Source organism: Mytilus californianus, unplaced genomic scaffold (genome assembly GCF_021869535.1).
Source record: "Mytilus californianus isolate M0D057914Y unplaced genomic scaffold, xbMytCali1.0.p SCAF_1, whole genome shotgun sequence".
NCBI lineage: Eukaryota > Metazoa > Mollusca > Bivalvia > Mytilida > Mytilidae > Mytilus > Mytilus californianus.
Genome location: NW_026262581.1, coordinates 128,403,798 through 128,424,004, shown reverse-complemented (window position 1 = coordinate 128,424,004; position 20,207 = coordinate 128,403,798). Strand labels below are relative to the sequence as shown.

The 20,207-nt window shown below is 32.7% G+C and overlaps 1 protein-coding gene across 1 annotated transcript; it reads left to right on the top strand.

Moving 5' to 3' along the window:
- Window positions 1–1,381: 1,381 nt before the first annotated feature.
- On the top strand, window positions 1,382–16,734 carry LOC127733990 (cytochrome P450 10-like). Its single transcript, XM_052243485.1, has 12 exons — window positions 1,382–1,611; window positions 3,850–3,973; window positions 4,776–4,964; window positions 5,348–5,544; window positions 5,996–6,186; window positions 6,649–6,869; window positions 8,020–8,160; window positions 9,494–9,660; window positions 12,866–12,944; window positions 14,194–14,353; window positions 15,189–15,232; window positions 16,220–16,734. Exons 1-12 carry the CDS (start codon window positions 1,496–1,498, stop codon window positions 16,331–16,333), a joined length of 1,743 nt encoding a protein of 580 aa, XP_052099445.1. The 5' UTR covers window positions 1,382–1,495; the 3' UTR covers window positions 16,334–16,734.
- The last annotated feature ends 3,473 nt before the right edge of the window (window positions 16,735–20,207 follow it).

The window sequence follows — 20,207 nt, the reverse complement described above, 5'->3', positions numbered from 1 at the left end:
TAGTTTCTTGTCATAATTCTTCCGCCACCATTATAATATACAGTTCACATAATTTTAAAAGTTTGCAATACAATTCTATATACACAGTTCATATTCTTTCTTTTGGATTTTTTCATACACAGTTTTTTACAGGGGTGTTTTCTCGCTAGCTAGTTCAGTCGGCAACGTTGTGATGGTTTAACAATACAGTTTCACTATTAAGTTGTTAATGTATCTAGCCCTAGGTACATGTTACTCAATAAACTTGTAGTATTGGTCGTCTCTCTGGGATCAGTCACATCTGTCCTAACCATTTGGTATCCATTGTTCTAGGTATTAGAACCAGAACTTACACCCTTCTTTTTGGCTAACCAAGATTTATTTCTAACATATTTAAAGTACAAAATTATGCCTATTCCATGAAAATCGCACATAACCTCACTGATAAACCTATTCCAATTTCGGAAAATCTATATATTTTTCAATACCTTTAAACTTCACAATTTAAGTATCCACAGGGATTCGTTTAATTGTCTTTAGTTCACTTGGTAGTACTTCAATCTTTTAGTGGATTTTTTTTTATCTTACACAGTTGTGTTACACTGATACCTTGCTTCCTTTCATATTGCTTGATTGTTAATATTTAAATATTAGCTATTACATACGTTGTTTTATAAAAAGCGACGAAAGCAACCCAGAAGTTCTTAGCAACATCACTTTCTTGACTACGTAATACATATTTTTGCAATGGTCTCGAATCTAATGCGTAAATGAAATGTATTCTAAAATGCTTATTCAAAATGATATTCTTACTAAATTAATGTGAGTAAGTAAGCAAATTTTATTTAAATATTATAAAATATTATGTATTTATACATGTATGTAATAAAATCTGGCAAAAGAGAGCCTGTCTTATTTAATAATGTAAACTCCTCAGATATTATCTTTACCTTGATGCATAACGTACATATGTTACAAACACTTATAAATAAGAAAATTTTTATTCTGGTTGATTTTTTCCCAATTCACTGAGTCCTGTTTATACATATCACTGGAAAGTATACTGCTGCACTTTATTCGACATTCATGGATTTCTTAAAGTAAATTGGTTTTGAAGATCTGACCCTTTGGTCGTCTTCGCAACTCAAAATATGTGTGGTTTAAAAGAACACGATTATGGCTGCACGAACAAATATTTCTTTTGCATTTTGTTGTTTATGTAACCAGAAATCCTCTGAATTACTGTTGATATTTTTTTTTCTACAAAAAGTAATAAAAATATGATGTTTATAATCTGTTATTTTATAATCAGTTATTCATTGACGTCAAGTAGCCAACTGTGATTTCTAGACAGTTAGGTGTGATATTCATTCCGAAGGCGTAAGCAATGGTAAATCTACTTACACGATTTGCACAGGAGGTGATGGAACTTGGTGATCAGGTGTTTTCATTCAGATTGGAGCTGTGGGTATTGACCAATAATAATGGACATATATCTCACTGGCTTGTTATATAAATGAACATTAGAAAGATGCCTCTGTACTCGACAAAAAGTAACATCAAAGTGTGCTGGATACCCGCTGTACAAAAAGACAAAAAGAAGGAAACACAAGAAGAAACTGAAACAACAATGTAAGTAAATTTATAATGATATCATTGTTATTTGCTTCCTTTATAGTTTCAACGGAACTCTCTTTCAAACTAATTTTTGCATTTTAAATGATGTTTTTTTTGCCACCCCCTCCTTTTTTTGCAATTTCGGCGAAGATGTTCTTTTTCATTATCACTTATTAATTGTATTCATTTCTTAAGAATTGTTGGTATTAAGGAGCTATTTGGATAATTTATTATTATTATTATTATTATTATTATCATTATTATTATTATTATTATTATTATTATTATTTCGACCTGTCCACACTTTGTTTCCGTCCGCTACTCCCACAGAACAAATTAGCGGATTTAGATAACACATTTAAAGAATCTGTAATGCTTAATGGCAACGAGTATCTTATATTAAAGATTTAACCGATGAATGATTTGGAGTGCTAAATCCTATTTCATTTCTTAACTTATTTTTTTGTTATTTATTAAACCATTGTTTTGCACATGAAGGAATGCCGTAAAACTAAGAATCTATATTTGTCCATGTACGGAATTTGTATTTTATTTACGCCAACCCTTAAATTGTGGTGCTTCGTTTACTATGGTCAACAATATTACCAACAGAAATTGAAATAAGTGTATACAGTATTAAATATAAAAATAAGAAGATGTGGTATGATTGCCAATGAGACAACACTCCAAAAGAGACCAAATGACACAGAAATTAACAACTATAAGTCAATGTTTTAATAATAAACTAGTGCAATAACTCATCAAAATTAATTGTTTAAGAGGGATCATTAAAAGCCAATACAGCCGGGCACAATTTCATTGCGTGAACCCAACTGATAGCACTGTTTTAAAAGTTTTATCGTTTAATATACCTTATATGGAACCAAATTTAATCAGGAAAAAATTGCAGGACTTCGACGGAGAATTGGCTATTGTTATGTGTTTGCTTGTATAAAAGAAGAATATCCAATTCCTCCATTTTTGTCAGAACAATGATTATATTTTTAAAATAGTGCTACAAATATTACTTACGCAGACCAATTCTCATTGATAAATTGGAAATATTGAAATCATTTTTTTTCGCCCATCATTGTCAATGCATTTACATTTATTATTTTCATTTACACTGATACAATAGTCAGTATTTAAACCAATTAGTTTCAGGTCGTGCTTTACCAGAAACCAAGTTCCAAAGATTTAAGTTAACTAAATCTCAAATGATTCCGATTGGCAAGGTTTCATCTATCTCAAACGTTTGTGATGTTGTATTCTTAGGCTTTTTCAATATAAAATATCTGTTATGAACATATAGAGATAATGGAACACTCCTCTATGGCGAAAAGGTTTTGATAAAGCTAGCGTCTTGCTGCAAAAGAACAAAACTTAAAGAAAGTTCCAGTGTCCCTACCTCTTTATTCTCAATACTAAATTCCTCGCTCAGGAGTATCATGTACAGTTTAATCCTGGTATCTATACTGAGTTTATTATATAAAAAGTTATCATTATAAAATGACATTAATCAATATATTGAAACTAAAAAATAAATGGGATGAAAACCCAATGGTGCAATCATGCATCAGGGATGAAAACACCAATGGTGCAATCATACATCAGGGATGAAAACACTAATGGTGCAATCATGTATCAGGGATGAAAACACCAATGGTGCAATCATGCATCATTAGTCAAAGTAAGACAGATAACACTATGGCCAAGGGAAAACAAACCGACTAACAACAGTAAAAAAAAAACACTACACAGAAAAGTTTGAACTACACGAACCATACTCAGATTTTAAAAGTTTCAAATTAGGTAAAAACCAATTTCCTAATTTAATAATTTTTTTAAGTAACCGGTTTGTCAAATTGGAGATCTGTTCTACAAATGCTTAACAATAGCCACCGAGTATATATAAAGAATCTATTCTTTATTCAGTTCAAATTACACACAAAGAGGATACTTTACAGTTCATACAATTTATAAGAACAATTCAAATTAAACTCAAAGAGGATACTTTACAGGACATACAATTTATAAGAACAATTCAAATTACGCTCAAAGAGGATACTTTACAGATCATACAATTAATAAGAATTATTCAAATTACACTCAAAGAGAATACTTTACAGTTCATACAGTTTATAAAAACAACATCATCATGACAGCAGTACAAAATAAAAAATAAAACACACACATATATACATTAGCCAAAATTTGAGCATGATCGTAATTCTTTAAATGCATATTTTATAGAATGAGAAACGGAAGTAACCTTATTCATGCTATTACAAAGAACTCACAGCGGGTAGTCTCAACAACAACAGCCAGCAAACAAAGCACAAAAGTACTAACGATTGATGAAGTAACAGCACAAACTGTACGTCATATACACAGAGTATTTTGAAAATTAGCTTCTTTTTTAACCTCCGAATCAGTCAAGGAAAAAATAAAGAAATATTAAGCATGTTGTTAATAATTTGTTTTTCTCAACAACATAATTCAAAATGATGAGATATCTCACATACAAAAAGTGTTTTCAGGCTTGTTTGAACGTGATATTTTTTTTAAACTGTATTAAATGACGATAAGATATTTTTGGAATTGGCATATATTTGATTTTTTATATAAAATTAATATGAAAACCTGACAGATGAAGATGTTCGATCCTTGATTCACTGTTGTACCAAGGAAAACAATTCCTGCATTTAGGGCGATGATAATTTATACCATTATAAAATAAATCTGCAAAATTTGTCAAACGAATTGACAAATTTGAATAACCATGTACATCAAATTTGTTGAGTGGGAAAACTTTGCAACGTATCATTTTTAGTCACCTCAAACATATGTTGCGAGAGTTATTTTACGTTTGCATTCCGACTTGACGTATACAACACGTTTGGAAAATAACTTCCACTTTTAGAATTAAATATAAAAACAAATTAAATCTGAGTTAAGCCAAACTCGAATTTTTTATTCAAATAGGATTAGTGTTAATTTTTATTTAGAAACTTCATATCACATCAACAGTTCTATTGATTAATAGTGTATCTTAGTAGAAGACGATCTAAGTTGGACTAACTTGTGTCTATTCCTTTTTATGATATTTTGCAAAGTAAAATATGTTTAAACTAAACATCAACAGTTATGCATAAAGAACAATCGATTGTCCTTTCTAGTGTCCATTCAGAAAGTCACTGGACAAAATTGAAAGCGTTTTGAGACCAACAGAAGAAATAAAACCTTTAATCCCAAAGAGTGAAATACAATCGTTTCAAAATGTACCAGGACCAAAAGGGTTACCCATCGTAGGAACATTATTTGATTACTTCAAGAAAGATGGACCTAGGTTCAATAAAATGTTCGAGGTAAGTTGTTAATTCTTTATAACAGACAATATGTCCGCCCTGGTTTCTTTGAGTCTCATAAAAGTTCGAACTGATAATTCATTCGTTCAATAGTTTCAGCAACTTATGACACTTTTCTGAACGTTTCCGGTAAAGTTAGATCAGAGAGCTTTGAACGCAACATATCTAATTCCAATTGGTTAATATCAATTGTCTGGTTAATACCAATATTTCGAGTTTAGAATGAGTCAAAATAGACACCTATACATGACAACTTTTGGTGTTTAGAAACTGTGACGCAAATGCAGATTCATTGAACATGTTGTATAAATATAGATAATATGTTTATTGAATGTTAGTTCGAAAATAAGTTTTTATATTTTGTGGTGGGTATTTATCTATAGGCATACAAACAACGAGCTATAGAATACGGGCCAATATATAAAGAGAAAATTGGTCCAATATCATCAGTAATTATAAGTGATCCCTTGGAGTATAACAAGGTCATTCGTGCAGAACGCAAGTACCCAAACAGGAGAGAAATGGAACCAATGGCACACTATAGAAGGAAAAGAAACATGGGCTTAGGACTAGTAAATGCGTAGGTATACCTTTTAGCTATAAAAAATGTCACACATTACTCGTTATGGTGATCAATGTAAAATATTGAAATCTGTCTGGATGCGTTAATATTATTTAAAAGCTAAGTCTACCTTTTTAGCAGCTAACTTATTGTTTTGTGGATTATCATTTTGACCGATTCCTTTTATGGTCATAATCTGATCTTTTAATTTTTCTACTATCTTGTAGACAGTGAATCGCTGTATTACCCACCACTAACCTTTTGTAACCGTTCATAGAAAAGATCGCAAAATTACAGACCAACCATTCTATTTTCAATCTATCTATAGGAACATCACCGTATTATATGATAACCATAGAATTTTTTAACAGTCTTTTCGAATAGAAATAAAATGAAAAACGAGTAAACACCTATGCATATACAAAAACATGTACTAGTAAAACCACAAAACTGGCTTTTTTTTCTGCAGGCAAGGGGAAGAATGGCATAAACATAGAACAGTAGTAAGTAAGAAAATGTTGAAAATGAAAGAGGTGTTGAGCTACTGTGGCGAAATGGATACTGTAGCAGACGACTTCATGAAACATCTTATGTCGAGACGAGATAACCAGTACGAGATCCAAGGGCTTGAAACAGACATCTTCAAATGGGCCATGGAATGTATGAGTATAGGATTTTTTGCTCACATATCAATTTCTATTTGATGCTATTTCTCTTCTAGTTATCAAAACGCTTAATTGATAACTATTTCTAAATTCAAAGCAAATTTGAAATTCGATGTAAAGAAATAAATGGATATGTCAGTTATTTAATTTTATGTACAGTTTAGTTGTACTGTATCCAAATTTGTTTCGTGTATAATGATATTGATTTCTTTAGTAAGTCTTGAAGTTATGGCGCTTGGGGCATTGACCCCTCATTTCTTTTTTTTTTTGGTAAATGTTCTTTGATATTTTAACCTATTTTCACTTATTAAATGTGTTCTTGCTCTTAGCCATACGATATTTCAATACCAGTAATATGCATAGAAGCAATAATATTAAGTTTAAATACGTTTAGAAATTTAAGGATATGTACTAAAAATTATTCTCTTTATATAGTTGCAACCTATTTCCGTTTCAGCTATAGGCACTTTTTTATTTGAAGAACGAATTGGGTGTCTTGGAGAAAAAACTCCTCAACAAGCTCAGGACTTCATCGTTAATCTACAAGGTTTCTTTAAATTGATGCAACCATTGATGTATAATGTTCCATTATACAAAATATACCCCACCAAAACATGGAGACAATATGAAGAATATACAGACAATATTCTAAGAATAGGACGTTCATTTGTTGACAAGGTATGCTCTAACTATACATACTAAAATCAATTTTTCGATTACAAATATTTATATAGTTTTCAGCGTTGTTAGCTTTACTGTTTATTGGTTTGTTTCCGTTCGGTTAATCCAAGTGGTGGAAGCCAGAAAATTTGAATAAATTAAGATAAAGTTATAAGTATTAAACTTTCTAATGAACAAAAAAGAATTATGGATGGTTGTTGAATGTCCAGTGCCAACTATAGCATGCATATACATAGAACGAGGATACGATATTATGATATGAATGCAAACCCTGTTTTGTACCAGACCGACCCTCTACGACGGAAGATATGTCACCCTTTCTGGACAAAATTATTACGATTCCGAGCCGTCCAGTCTTTACTCTAACTTCTAAATTCTGCGTGTTTAGCGAAGTATCAGCAAATACCAGTTTTTATGAGCTATCGGGGCTCCCACAAAAAACTCGAAATGAGCACTCTACCTCAATACCACCAAAACGGTGCTTACAAAAAGTGGCATATACGATAATTGTAATATTCTTAAATACAAATGAATGTCCAAAAATATCAGTTGAAATAAAATTTTCTTTAGAAAATTGAAATATTGAGATTTTTTAAGTAAAGGGTAGTTTTTAAATATATGCTGGTAAAAAATAATTATATACATATAATGGATAAAAGATTTAATGAATCTTTCTGAAATATGGGACGTCTGTATATCAAATTAACTTGTATTGTTTTCAAACTTTTAAAGATTATCTCACAACTAACTTTTCAATATGTATAGTTGAACAATAGCAATACCAGTACATGTTTATTTGTCCCTCTGAGCGTAGTGGATGGGAACCACTGAAAAACATGTTTTTTTTTAATTAAGATAAAATGTGCAGTTCCGGGAGCCTCAGTTGGCGGTGCCAGCTTTTTAGATCGTGGAAATTGATGTTGAACAACTAATGATAATCAACTGTTAAATGTCAAAGAATAATATATGTTTTTGTGTGTATGCTTGTTTGTTTGGTTTTTCTTGGAAACGTTGACAAATATTATGAGGTTTCGGAGGTGAGTAAGACATTTCCTTTACATATGAAGTCATGTATGGATAAATTGTATGATTTACATTTATTTACAACATGATATATATATATAAGTCAACAATCCTGATTTTTCAGAAAGTTGCACAGCTTCAGACTGCAGGAACACAAGATGATGATCGTGTATCATTTCTGACATATTTGCTTTCACAGCAATCACTCACACCAGACGAGGCTTTATCAACGGCAGTCGATCTTCTAGTCGGGGCAACAGAAACGGTATGGAAATTCGCAAACATTCATTCTTTATCTTAGTAATATGTAACGTTTTCAGTAGTGTATTCCTAATTATTGTTTAACAAGAAAAAGGTGAAAATTATCAATCACTTACTGTCTGAGTTGGCTTATTTTGAATTTGAGGACTAAAATAAAGTGTTTATTCAAGAAGCTCATTAGTGGTTGTCTTGTGTTTTCTTCTTCTATTTTTTTTTAACTTATTGGAGAATGTGAAGTTGACGGCAGATCGTTTATAGTCTCTTTAATTTGATATCAATAATTTTAGACCGTAGCATATGTGGAGAGCGTTTGTTGCCCTCCTGTCTGTAGCATTCACTTTTAGGTCCTGTCATGATTTAAAACTTTTCCAAGTGCACATACTTGTATGTACTAAGCTCCTCTATCAGATGGTATTTACAAGTTCTAACAAAAGAGAGGCGAAAGATACCAAAGGGACATTCAAACTCATATGTCGGAAATAAACTGACAACGTCATGGCAAAAAAAAAAGAAAAAGATAAAAAAACAAACAACAGTACACAAAACGCAACATAGAAAACTAAAGACTGAGCAACACGAACCCCACCAAAATCCGGTGGTGATCTCAGGTGCTCCGGAAAGAGTGAGCAGATCCTGCTCCACATGTGGCATCCGCATTGTTCCTCATGTAAGTACAAACCCGGTGCTAAGGTCTAATTCTGTTGGTCTCATTCGGGGAAAAGAGGACGGGATTGTGGTTACGACAAATTGAACATATCCGTCGTCATCTGTCAAACATATATATTCCAATACGGTCAACCAACTCGCGATGGCGTCCGTAAAATTTACGAAGGGATGATTTCAACTTCACCACTTGGAACTCTTGGTTTAATAGCTTCCTTGTGAGCAGCAACCCTCTTTTAATGAAATCATGATAGGAAACGCAAGCCTTGGAGTATCGTATCAACTGGGAGATATACTCCGTATACAAGCGCTGCTGAAATGTTGCTACATAGAAATGGAAAGTTCACAATCGGGAAGCTGAGATCATCTCTTTTGGCGTAAAGTTTTGTTTTCAACCGACCCGCATTGTCAATTTCTAGATGTAAGTCAAGATATGAGGCAGATAATCTCAAACAAATTCGTACACGAGAAACAAAAGAAACAATTAATACACACGAAGGTACAAAACACTAAGAAAGATCGAAGTAGGATTGTTATGGAACTTGAATTGGATGACAGAATTATAAATATATAAGTCGAATTAAGAAATTAAAGGGATAAAACAATGAGGATACTTCCCTTTTATTACAAATATGCTTTATTATATATGACATATGCATTCTTATATCTTGCAGACAACAACTGGTTCTTTATGGGTTTTATATAACTTAGCAAAGAATCCAGAGGTTCAAGAAAAACTTTACAGAGAAACAAAAAATATACTTCAGGACAACGAGTCGATAACGCCTGAAAAACTTAGTCAGTTGTCTTATGTAAAGGCTGTAGTAAAAGAGACATTCAGGTTAGTTTAGACCACCACCAATCACATATACTAATGCAAAAGTGATAGGAATTGAAATCATGGACATAAATTATAAATAAGGAATTAAAAATCACAATCTTGATCTTGATCTTGATTGTAAACGATGTCACGTCCTTGGACATTACTACATCGCGCGTGAGTCAAGGTTAATAACTTACTTACAATTTAGGACCACCAATACAATTCTGTCCACAACTTAGCTGATTTTTCCGTGAATTGATTTTGGTGGTAATATCCGGAGGTAGAGGTTCCAATCTATAATTGTATTAAGTAGGATACTGAATTTCAAAGTGACCGTCTGGACTGGAATTCGGAGAAAGTGTTGACTATGCATGTTCTTCGCTCGCTGTTCTTCAAAGATTTTCTGTTGATAATTCGGCTAGATAGTGTATGCCTTTTCAAAATAAAATCAGTTAAGTTTGTTTCGCCTATCTTTCAGGGGTTCTAGTTTAATCTGGTTTAGGATTGAAGTCATACTATCTGGTTCGTAACAGTAGTTACATGTTATGGATATTGCTGCTCTTTTCTCAACGTTTTCTAGTTTGACCTATAAATACATTTGAAAAGGATCCCATGCTGTGCTCGTATTCTATGATAAGTCGAATTAGTCTTTTGTTCCTTTCGAAATATTGCATCTTTGAGCAAATGATATGTTCCAACAGTTTCCATAAAATACACGGGAGGAAGACCGGTCTATAATAACTTTGGATTGGTCTATCATTTTTCTTAAATATACTAGTCAACAAAAGAAACGATACAACGCAATGTATTTTCCATATATAATGAAATTGGATACACTGTACCAATATAAATAATTGCCCAATTGGTCTAATATTTACAGAGTGTTATTTTCTTATCAAAACCATTGATTTAAGACAAATACGCGAATTTTTGTTTCTTTTTGCAATTTTTGTTATTTCAAAAATCGTATTTTCACCCAAAAATTCAAAAAACGATATTAGAACTTAAAACTTTAAACTTAAACATGGTCTGCTTAAAATTTAGAATGCCTTTGCAGATATTTGTATACTTAATTCTCATCTTCGAAATTAAGTGCCGACTTTTGTCATCATTTTCCGCAAAATAAATTTGACCCCTGTGTTCGATTACACGGTATTTTCTCACTTTCCAATTTGGTCAGATTCTTTTAATCAAATGCATTTGCTTTGCAAATGAATGTTTTTCATTGGATAACTTAACCGTTTTTCCTATTTATAATATTTTATGATAAATTGGAGTTCAAACTTGTGTATCGTTACTTTTGTTGACTAGTATAGATGGCAGATGTTTGATCTTTTCTACTCAAATGGTATGGTTCCCTTGTCCATAGATTGTTGAATAATTTAAGCCATGACCTCCGAGAGTTCAGTTGTAGCTATTTTAGCACTCTTTTGTCAATATTGTGTGTGCCCATTGCTTTAGCAATATTCAAATTTTTCAGTATTTTTTCGACTTTAGAATCCGTTTTGATTTAACCTTTAAAAATACTGGAAATATATTCAACAATCTATGGACAAGGGAACCCGAAATTCAAAAACGCTTAATTAATAAATGTATTCGAAAAAAATACAATTATTTTCAAGTTTGTTCTTATGTTGTGCTATTTCACCACAGTTCCAGATTACGGGGAGGATTGAGGGCTCATAAACATGTTTAATTTCAATTGATATTTTATAGTGTGTCTTTCTATGTTGTGATGTTACACTATTGTTTCAGATAAGGGTGAAGGTTTATTACCATTACAACGTTTAAACCCGCTGCAATTGTTTGCACCTGTCCTAAGTCATGAATCTGATGTTCAGTAGTTGTCGTTTGTTGATGTGGTTCATAAGTGTTTCTCGTTTTTTATATAGAGTAGACCGTTGGTTTCCCCGTTTGAATGGTTTTACACTAGTAATTTTTGGGGCCCTTTATAGCTTGCTGTTCGGTGTGAGCCAAGGCTCCGTGTTGAGGACCGTACTTTGACCTATAATGGTTTACTTTTATAAATTTTGACTTCGATGGAGAGTTGTCTCATTGGCACTGATATCACATCTTCTTATATCTATTAACCCTGGCACATTCTTTATTTGCCTGTCCCAAGTCAGGAGTCTGTAATTCAGTGGTCGTCGTTGATGCATGTCTGTCATATTTGTTTTTCGTTAATCGAACTGTTATAGGAATGAAAACAACACTTTATAAATTTCATGGATATATTAATTAGGTCGTTAGTTTTTCGTTTGAATTGTTTCACATATTTCAGGTGGGGCTATTTATAGCGGACTATACGATATGGGTTTTTTCACATTTTTGAAGGACTTACAGTGACCAATAATAGCTTACATCCACGTCATTGAACTGTGGTGGATAGTTGTCTCATTGGCCATCATACCAAATCTCATTTTTATAAAGGAAACTCCTAGAAATATTTTTCGCTTACAAAATAAACCAACCTTACAACCAGTACGTCTTAGAGAAAAACATGATACAACGCAGATGAGTAATAAAGGAGAAAATGTTTGGTAGATGTTCAGTAATAATCTATTGGTCGAAGCTAAAAAGAAGAAGGGTAGATATATCGAAAAAATAGTTTAACCCTGCCACATTAGTTTGTGCATGTCCAAAGTCAGGAACCTCACCAGTAGTCTCGTATGTCACATTTTAATGTTTTTCGTTACTTTGAGAATTGGTGTTGTTGCCAGATTTGTTATTGTTCCTGAAAAATTTATTCCCAACTTTTATAGATTTAGAGGTTGACATATTATATAAATACCAGTCTCTTGTCTTCTAGATGTCTTTTCGTTATTTTTATCGTTAGGTTGCTGTATCATTGACGTTTAACTTTCATCTTCTTTTATTCATAGATGCTCGATTTTACAAACGGTAAAAATGTGCTCGAATTAGACTGACGGAACCTAACCCTCTATCTAGACAAGATGTTCAAACGGAAAACACACACATAACAATTCAAATATGGTGTCTTTAATATTTAGTAATCGTCGAATAAATTACTACTAGACAGATGAAAACCATCATCAGTTGTATTGACCAATTTCCGGTACCGTTAACTGAAATAACAGTTTTGAAAGGTCGACACGACCGACCAACCCAATTGTAAAACAAATAATACAGAAGTAATGTAGTACGAAACCCCGTTCAGTGGTATCCAATCCACTTAAATTCATACTTTGAACTTTCAATTCAGATTATATCCCATTACATTTGCCACTAGCAGACATATAGAGGACAAATTAGAAGTTGGTGGATATATGCTTCCAGCTGGGGTTAGTAGTCTCAAATGATATCTCCAAGATGATTATATACAGTTAATGTTGTAGGATACACCTAGGGTATACATAGAACAAAAAGAATCCCTTTTGTCATGAAATTCTCAACAGAACATCACAGTCGATGAATGCAAATACATACATATACGAATACTTAGAAAATACAGTACATTGAAAATATTAGAAGCTGGAGACTTTTGTTGTATTTGTATTAATCTGAAATGTTTTTTTTTTAAATTTATTTTCGTTTTTTTTGTCATTTACGTATACGTATTATTGCTATTAGACGTGTCTCGGTATTTGTACATCCAACATTCATGTATTTAGTTATGATGTTCCATTTGTAATTCTGGTTGAATGTTGTTTTATGTTTTATCGTTTGTGGTTTGAATTCTATTTTTCTTTTTCTTTATGTATGTAAAAGTAAAGATATTAACCACCTAGTTCATTTATAAGATTTTTAGGTTAAAAGCAACTATATGCACAGGATTCATTTGTTTTTTCACAGTTTGATTTAGAGGAAAAACCATAGTTATAAAATACAAATAATTACACCATTACTAACACAATTCTATATTGATATTCTTGTAATGGTTAGATAAAACATCAAATAACACCATTATAAACTTAATCCCAATTTCATATTGTATTTTTAGAAATTTACCTGTGACGTCATTTTTTGTGGCGTTGATACATTCGTGTGACGCACAGTTCATTATTCTATTGTGCTGTATTTGTGTTCTGTCGTAAATTAATTTTAGGTGTTCGTTGTCATTATGTGGTTTACATGTTGAAATGGACTATTATATTATTTATTTATGTATCTCTCTGTCCTGAATGTTCTTGTATTTATTTGTACTTTATTCCTGTCACGTAATGTTGTCATTTTAGCGGTATTTTTAACATAAATATAAGATGTGGTATGAGTGCCAATGAGACAACTCACTTGCTATATAAGCGGGAGGTTTGGCTAGCCATAAAACCAGGTTCAACCCACCATTTTTTCTTAAAATATCCTATACCAAGTCAGGAATATGGCAATTGTCATCACATAGTCCGTTTTTATGTATGTTGGCGTTTGTTTTTGTAGCAGTTCAGTGTTTCTGTTGTTCGGTTTTGTTTCCTCTTATAGTTGATGTGTTTCCCTCAGTTTTGGTTTGTGACCCGGATTTGTTTCAGTTAAATCGATTTATGACTATTGAACAGCGATATACTACTATTGCCTTTATTTACCCTTTAATTGTAGACACATGTCCAAGCAAATTTATATGGGATGTTCCATGACCCTGAACTGTACCCAGACCCCGAGAGTTTCAAACCAGAGAGGTGGTTACAGGGAGAAATGGACAGAACACTAAAGTCACTGTCAAATCTGGTTTGGGGTCATGGCGCTAGAATGTGTATAGGTAAGCATATTTATGGGAAGCAAATACATTTATATTTTATATCAACTGGTTACAATATTCATAGTCGCAGAAAGGGACTCATGTCTCTACAATCTCTATTATATACCGTTGCATCTAGAAAAAAACAGTTTACTGCATACCAATACGTGCAAGATGTCTTTCGGCAGTAAAGGGGTAAAGACAGTGAAGAAGTACTTACATGATAAATTTCATCTGGTTAGCTCAGAGACATGATTTTAGGGAAGCTTTTTATTTTCGAACGCGTTATGTAATCTCATGTTTAATCCTCCATTAACAAATAGAGAAATTGTACAATAACAATGCACAATAAAAGTATTAATTATTTACACAAGTGTCTGCATAAAAAAATAACATATATTACAGAACACTATTGTTCACCGTGTAAAATAGTCTAAAAATTAAAAATCATGGTTGTTTTGTGAAGTTCAAAAGATATATGTTTGATAAAAATGGAAGTACAGATTAAATAAAATGTTCGAAAATTACATTGAAATCAACTGACTGTATAAACAAGTTGATTGAAGCATATCTACTGTTTAAGCACGAGGGTTGAAGCATATAGAGTTTAAACAAGAGGGCTAAAGCATATCTACTGTTTAATCAAGAGGGCTGAATAATATGTTCCGTTTAAACTGAAGGATTGAAGCTAACTATTGTTTAACCACGAGGATGGAAGCATATCTACTATTAAAAAAAATAGGGTTGAAGCATATCTACTTTTTCTGAAGATATACATAAAAAGAATAAGCATAAATATGGGGTGATTAATTATTATCTATACAATATATATTTTTTGTATTTACTCACGTTTTAGGTAGGAGATTTGCGGAACAGGAAATTCATATTATGTTAACGAAGGTAATTAATGTTGATATAATGTAGAATTTTATATTAGATGTTTTGCAACTGTTGTAAGATAGGAAGGGTGGGGTGTCTACCTTAGCTGTATTTAGCTAAACCTTTCGTAATTTTCGGGTCCTCAATGTTCTACAATTTTGTACTTGATTTGGCCTTTGAGCTTTTTTCATTCGTGCGTCACCGATGAGTCTTTTGTAGACGAAACGTGCGTCTGGCGTACAAAATTATACGCATCGTATCTTTAGAGAGTTACTTTTGTAGGTTTCACTTTTCCTTAACTATGCTACTCTAGATAATACCGTGTATAGAAGCCTAGTCTAACACCAGGGACTTGTAGTCACGCTGTTTCCTTTGTCAGAAACTTGTAGTGCATTGGCACACAATGCCTGAACTTGTAGTATTATGATTGCTGTGTCAGGAACTTGTAGTTCAATGATTGTCATTTCAGGAACATTTAGTCTAGGGATTGTTATGTGTAGATACTGAAGTCCAGTGAATGTCTTTGTCTTTGGATTGACAACCACACCACATCATCCTATTTTAATATTTTTTGGTATTTAAAGATAATTATTTTTGTGATCAATATGTTTAAGTATGCAGTTCCATTGTTATATATATTGTTTTGTGTTCTTTGCTAATAATAGTATGGTGCGAGATTACGGTTATTGTTTAAGACCAGTGGTTAGGTGTTACTTATGAATTAGAGGAGATAAAAGTCAACGTCAAGGCAATTAGAGAACAACCCTACAAATACATACAAAATACACAAAGACATCATACGTTTACACATACAGAATATTTAGACAAAACACTACATATAAAAAGACTGAGCAGAACAGATGTATACGTTATCGACATACAGTTACTCTTGTTTTGTTTTTCAAAGGATTTAAAAAGACCACTCATATTTGTTCGAAGGCTTCCAGTTTACATATAATAGTAAGTTTGGGTAACATATATTTAATATTTCTCAATGTTTGTTTCCAGATTGTTCAGAATTTTAAACTGGAATATGACAACGAGGATATCGAGCCAGTTCTGAACACAGTTATGACACCCGACAGACCACTCAGGCTGAAATTTATACCTCGATCTGCCTAATACCAATACTCTACAATCAATCTGTGATATTGAATTCAGCTTACATTGTGATATTCTTATTTCATCCAGTATCAACACAAACACCATTAAACTTTTTACAGCATGCTCAATTTTCAAACTGTCTTACAATATTAAAAGGTTTATAAATATCACATAGAATGTAATTCATCTGTATCTGTTGATAAGCTATTAATGGATGGACTAAATTTTGATCTTGATGATGCAAGATTTCTTTTTGTTGTTGTGATATAATGATTATTATCCAACAGAAGTGTCATAGTCCTACTCTTATGCATACACATCTGAAATATCTTGAAATTTGAAAATAAAACACTTCGGATCACACAAAGTTGTTTTTTGTACATACTTCTAATCTTTATTCAATAAGCTTACATAGTATTATTTTTGTCTGACCTCCTTGTATTGTCCTGGTGACAATGTCTAAATCAACGTACATAGTATTGTAAATGATCGAAATATTTCTCGCTACACGTCTTTAGTTGTAGTAAAGTTTTCATTTTCTATTATTTGTAATTTTTTCTCTTCAAAGTCTTTTTTTATTTATTATAACGGTTTCACATGTAAGATCATATTAAACGTGTCTTCAAATGGTGTAGGAAAAAACGTATGGTGAAATAACAACTGTAAAAGGGAGAATTAATTGAATATAAACTCCCTGGAGCAAAGTTGACCTAAAATGGATTAGGCTATTCTATTACCTCCCTTTTGGTCCTATAGTTCCTCACATATCCAAGTTCTTATACATCCGGGGCTTTCAAAGTTTTTTGTTTGCCCGTTCCTGGTGAGGGTAACTTCAGAAAAGGGCTTTGGACGCATCAAATTTATATACTAGTACATGTACTATTAGTGTTATTTTCATCAGTTGATAAACTCTTAAAGTAGGGATCGGATATTATAAAAAAATATTGTAAAACTGATCATATATGTCAGACTTATGATTCGGTAAGCCATATGGACATTTCGTATACATACGACTCATCAGTGCTCAAATCAAATCAAAAACGAAATATGCCAAAAAGTTGTGCCAAATTTGTCTAAGTTCATCTCTGCCTTGGGTAGAAGCCTAAGTGTTTCGAAACAATACATTTACAGAAAATGACAGTTTCAATGATATTTCATAGCAACACAGGAGTGCTGACTACTGGGCTGGTGATACCCTACGGGATAAAACGTTCACCAACAGTTTCATCAACCATGTGATTGTAATAACTCATTGAAGATACAAGGCTTATAATTGGTAAAGCCAGACGAGCGTTACGTCTACAAAAGACTCATCAGAGGCGTTTGAATCATAATATGTTGATGGTTAAATCAAAAACGAAGTTAAAGATCATTACAACTGTAAATTCCGAAAAATTGTGCAAATTCGGCTTAGGCAATCTATACCTGTAGTAAAACCTTAGTGTATCGAATATATAACATTTTATAAACAGCATAAAGTACGCTGACAAATAAGGTAAATTAAAAAAATAATGGACTAAAATACCTCACGGCTAATTTTGGTCTTATTTTGAAGATAAATATAATGCTCTTTTATTAAGGCCTGTCGTAGAGTGTCAAAGTGGTGCAGATTTTTTTAAAACTGTGGTGCAAGGTCAGAAGGTGGATTTTAAATAATCACAATTTTTTGACATTTTAGACAATATCTCGGTGACCCCTCATGATAACTGAAAAAAAATGTCTATGCAGTCATGCTCTGGAAATGTTAAACAAATTCAGTTTGTCATATTTATGCCTGATTGCCAGAGATTTGTGATGAATACCCCCGCTTTCAACATGTAAGAAAATGAAAAAATTATCTTTATCTACGGAAATTATCGAAAAAAATATCTGTATTTTATATTTAGCTACGCAATAATATATGACAACATATAAAGACATTTTTTGGAAAGTTTTGTTAACATGCCATAAAGAACATAGAAGAAATAAGTACTGTAAAGTTAACACCCGGTTCATGATTCAATGAAAAAAATGATGAAAATCAGGATTGGTTATTTAAACCCAAAATAATGTTGGATCTATAAAAAACTGTTCTTGATGCATAAATGTCAGCATAAATACGATAGTATATGAAGGTTTTTTATGCAAATAGGTCAATCAGTACATGAGTAATAGCATATTGAAAACGTGTGCCCCCCTTTTTATAAAACAACACAAGCAATAAAGCAGACTTGACTCAATCGCTTTTAGAGCCATCTATATACATTTTATGTGATTTACAAATAAACACGATTCACAGAGATTACGATTTAAAGGAAGATGTCTAAATATATATTACACTAACATTAGACATGAGTATGCACGTACATTTGAAAAGGGAACGGAATACTACTAAACACATATGTCGATGTCATTGTATGTATTACTTCCGAAATATTTGATACAAAAATATCTCTAGTTGTTTTGAAAGCGCACCAACCGCGTCAAGACCGGAGAGACCAAGGGCAGGTCTGTTTGTTTGTTATTTTTTTTTTATTTTTCCAAACCACGTCAAGTTGGAGGCCACTAGCAGCAAAAAAGCATGAAATATTAGGCATCGAGATACATAAGTCAATCATCATCCTTATTGTAGCAATCTCCTAAAACAGTCTGACGAGTAAGCTTGTTTCTACAATCACCACTGCCATGACAACAATAAATGCTTGTGCACGACACATCCTGTTCCAAGATTTGCTACAAATAGTTTTGCCTTTGCATGTAAAAACAAGGTCCTGTAAAAAGTCAGAGGACACCGGACCTTCAAAATATACTGGAACTATGGAGTTATTCCCCATTTTCCATCCAGGTGATCTAGGTGATGGTTTGGTGATTAAAGCATTCATCCAGACGTAAACTTAGAGTGAAACTCGAAGAACGTATTGTCTGAATGATGCCTCTGAGGGAGGTAGTCTGACTAAGAAAGCATCCTTAGATGCCCGACTTCACTCTTGAGTTTATTGAGATCACCAAGAACTGATTGAGCATTGTCTCTGTGGTCATTAAGATCAACGATGAATTGACTTTCCATTACAACAGAAGTGTCAATATTAGAACCAGTCAGATTGACAAACTTTGATTCAATGCATGAGTTTTATTTCGACACCTTATAGTTAAAGAAACGCATGCAGTTTGACAGCACAAAAAAACATTATGTTTGACATCTGTGGAAAATACCTTATACAAAAAGTAATTCACAAGTGTCTGTTAATTTTAATACCCCTGGAATTACTTTTTATCATCTGTTCATTAGCAAACATAGACGGCAGAATAATTCATGTAGTTGTCTCTTCCTGTGTATACTGAACAACTGATTACAGTCACTAACAGTTCCGGCACAAAATTGTCCCACAGTCTCTCGATTTTCAAAAAGATCCCGCTAGGAATATTTGTCCTGGTCTTGCAAATCAAATTCATTGTAGTGCGGGAGTGCATAGTCACCTGAAAGTTTTATCAACCCTTTTTTTATTTCCGGGTGTCTCACAATCTCTAATTAATCTGCCTTCAATGACATAAATAACCTTAGATCTACCACCGTTTGAAATAGACCTCATTATTCTTTCTGCTGATTTTGTAGAATGTTCCACATAATACCGATCAGACACGTCCACGGCACACTCAAAGTTTTCAAAATAAGCTATTACGGTTTTACAGTTGTCCTTGGCCACATCTCCAAATCTGTTGTACCTTCTTGCATAAAGACTTTATGTGTTAAAAATTAGTAAACATTATTGTTAAGGGGTCAACTGAACCAATCCGGGCGCAGGATTTTCTCTCTGCGTTGCAAATCCATTGGTGGCCTTTGACTGTTTTCTGCTCTTTGGTCGGGTTACTGTCTCTTTGACACATTCCCCGTTTCCATTCTCTATTCCAATTT

Bases quoted from the DNA above. Each gene is read 5' to 3' on its own strand.
- LOC127733990 (XM_052243485.1), top strand. From the start codon at position 1,496: ATGAACATTAGAAAGATGCCTCTGTACTCGACAAAAAGTAACATCAAA. The intron at 8,161-9,493 runs GTATGGAAATTC...TATATCTTGCAG, and splicing joins TAGTCGGGGCAACAGAAACG to ACAACAACTGGTTCTTTATG. The intron at 15,233-16,219 runs GTAATTAATGTT...GTTTGTTTCCAG, and splicing joins TTCATATTATGTTAACGAAG to ATTGTTCAGAATTTTAAACT.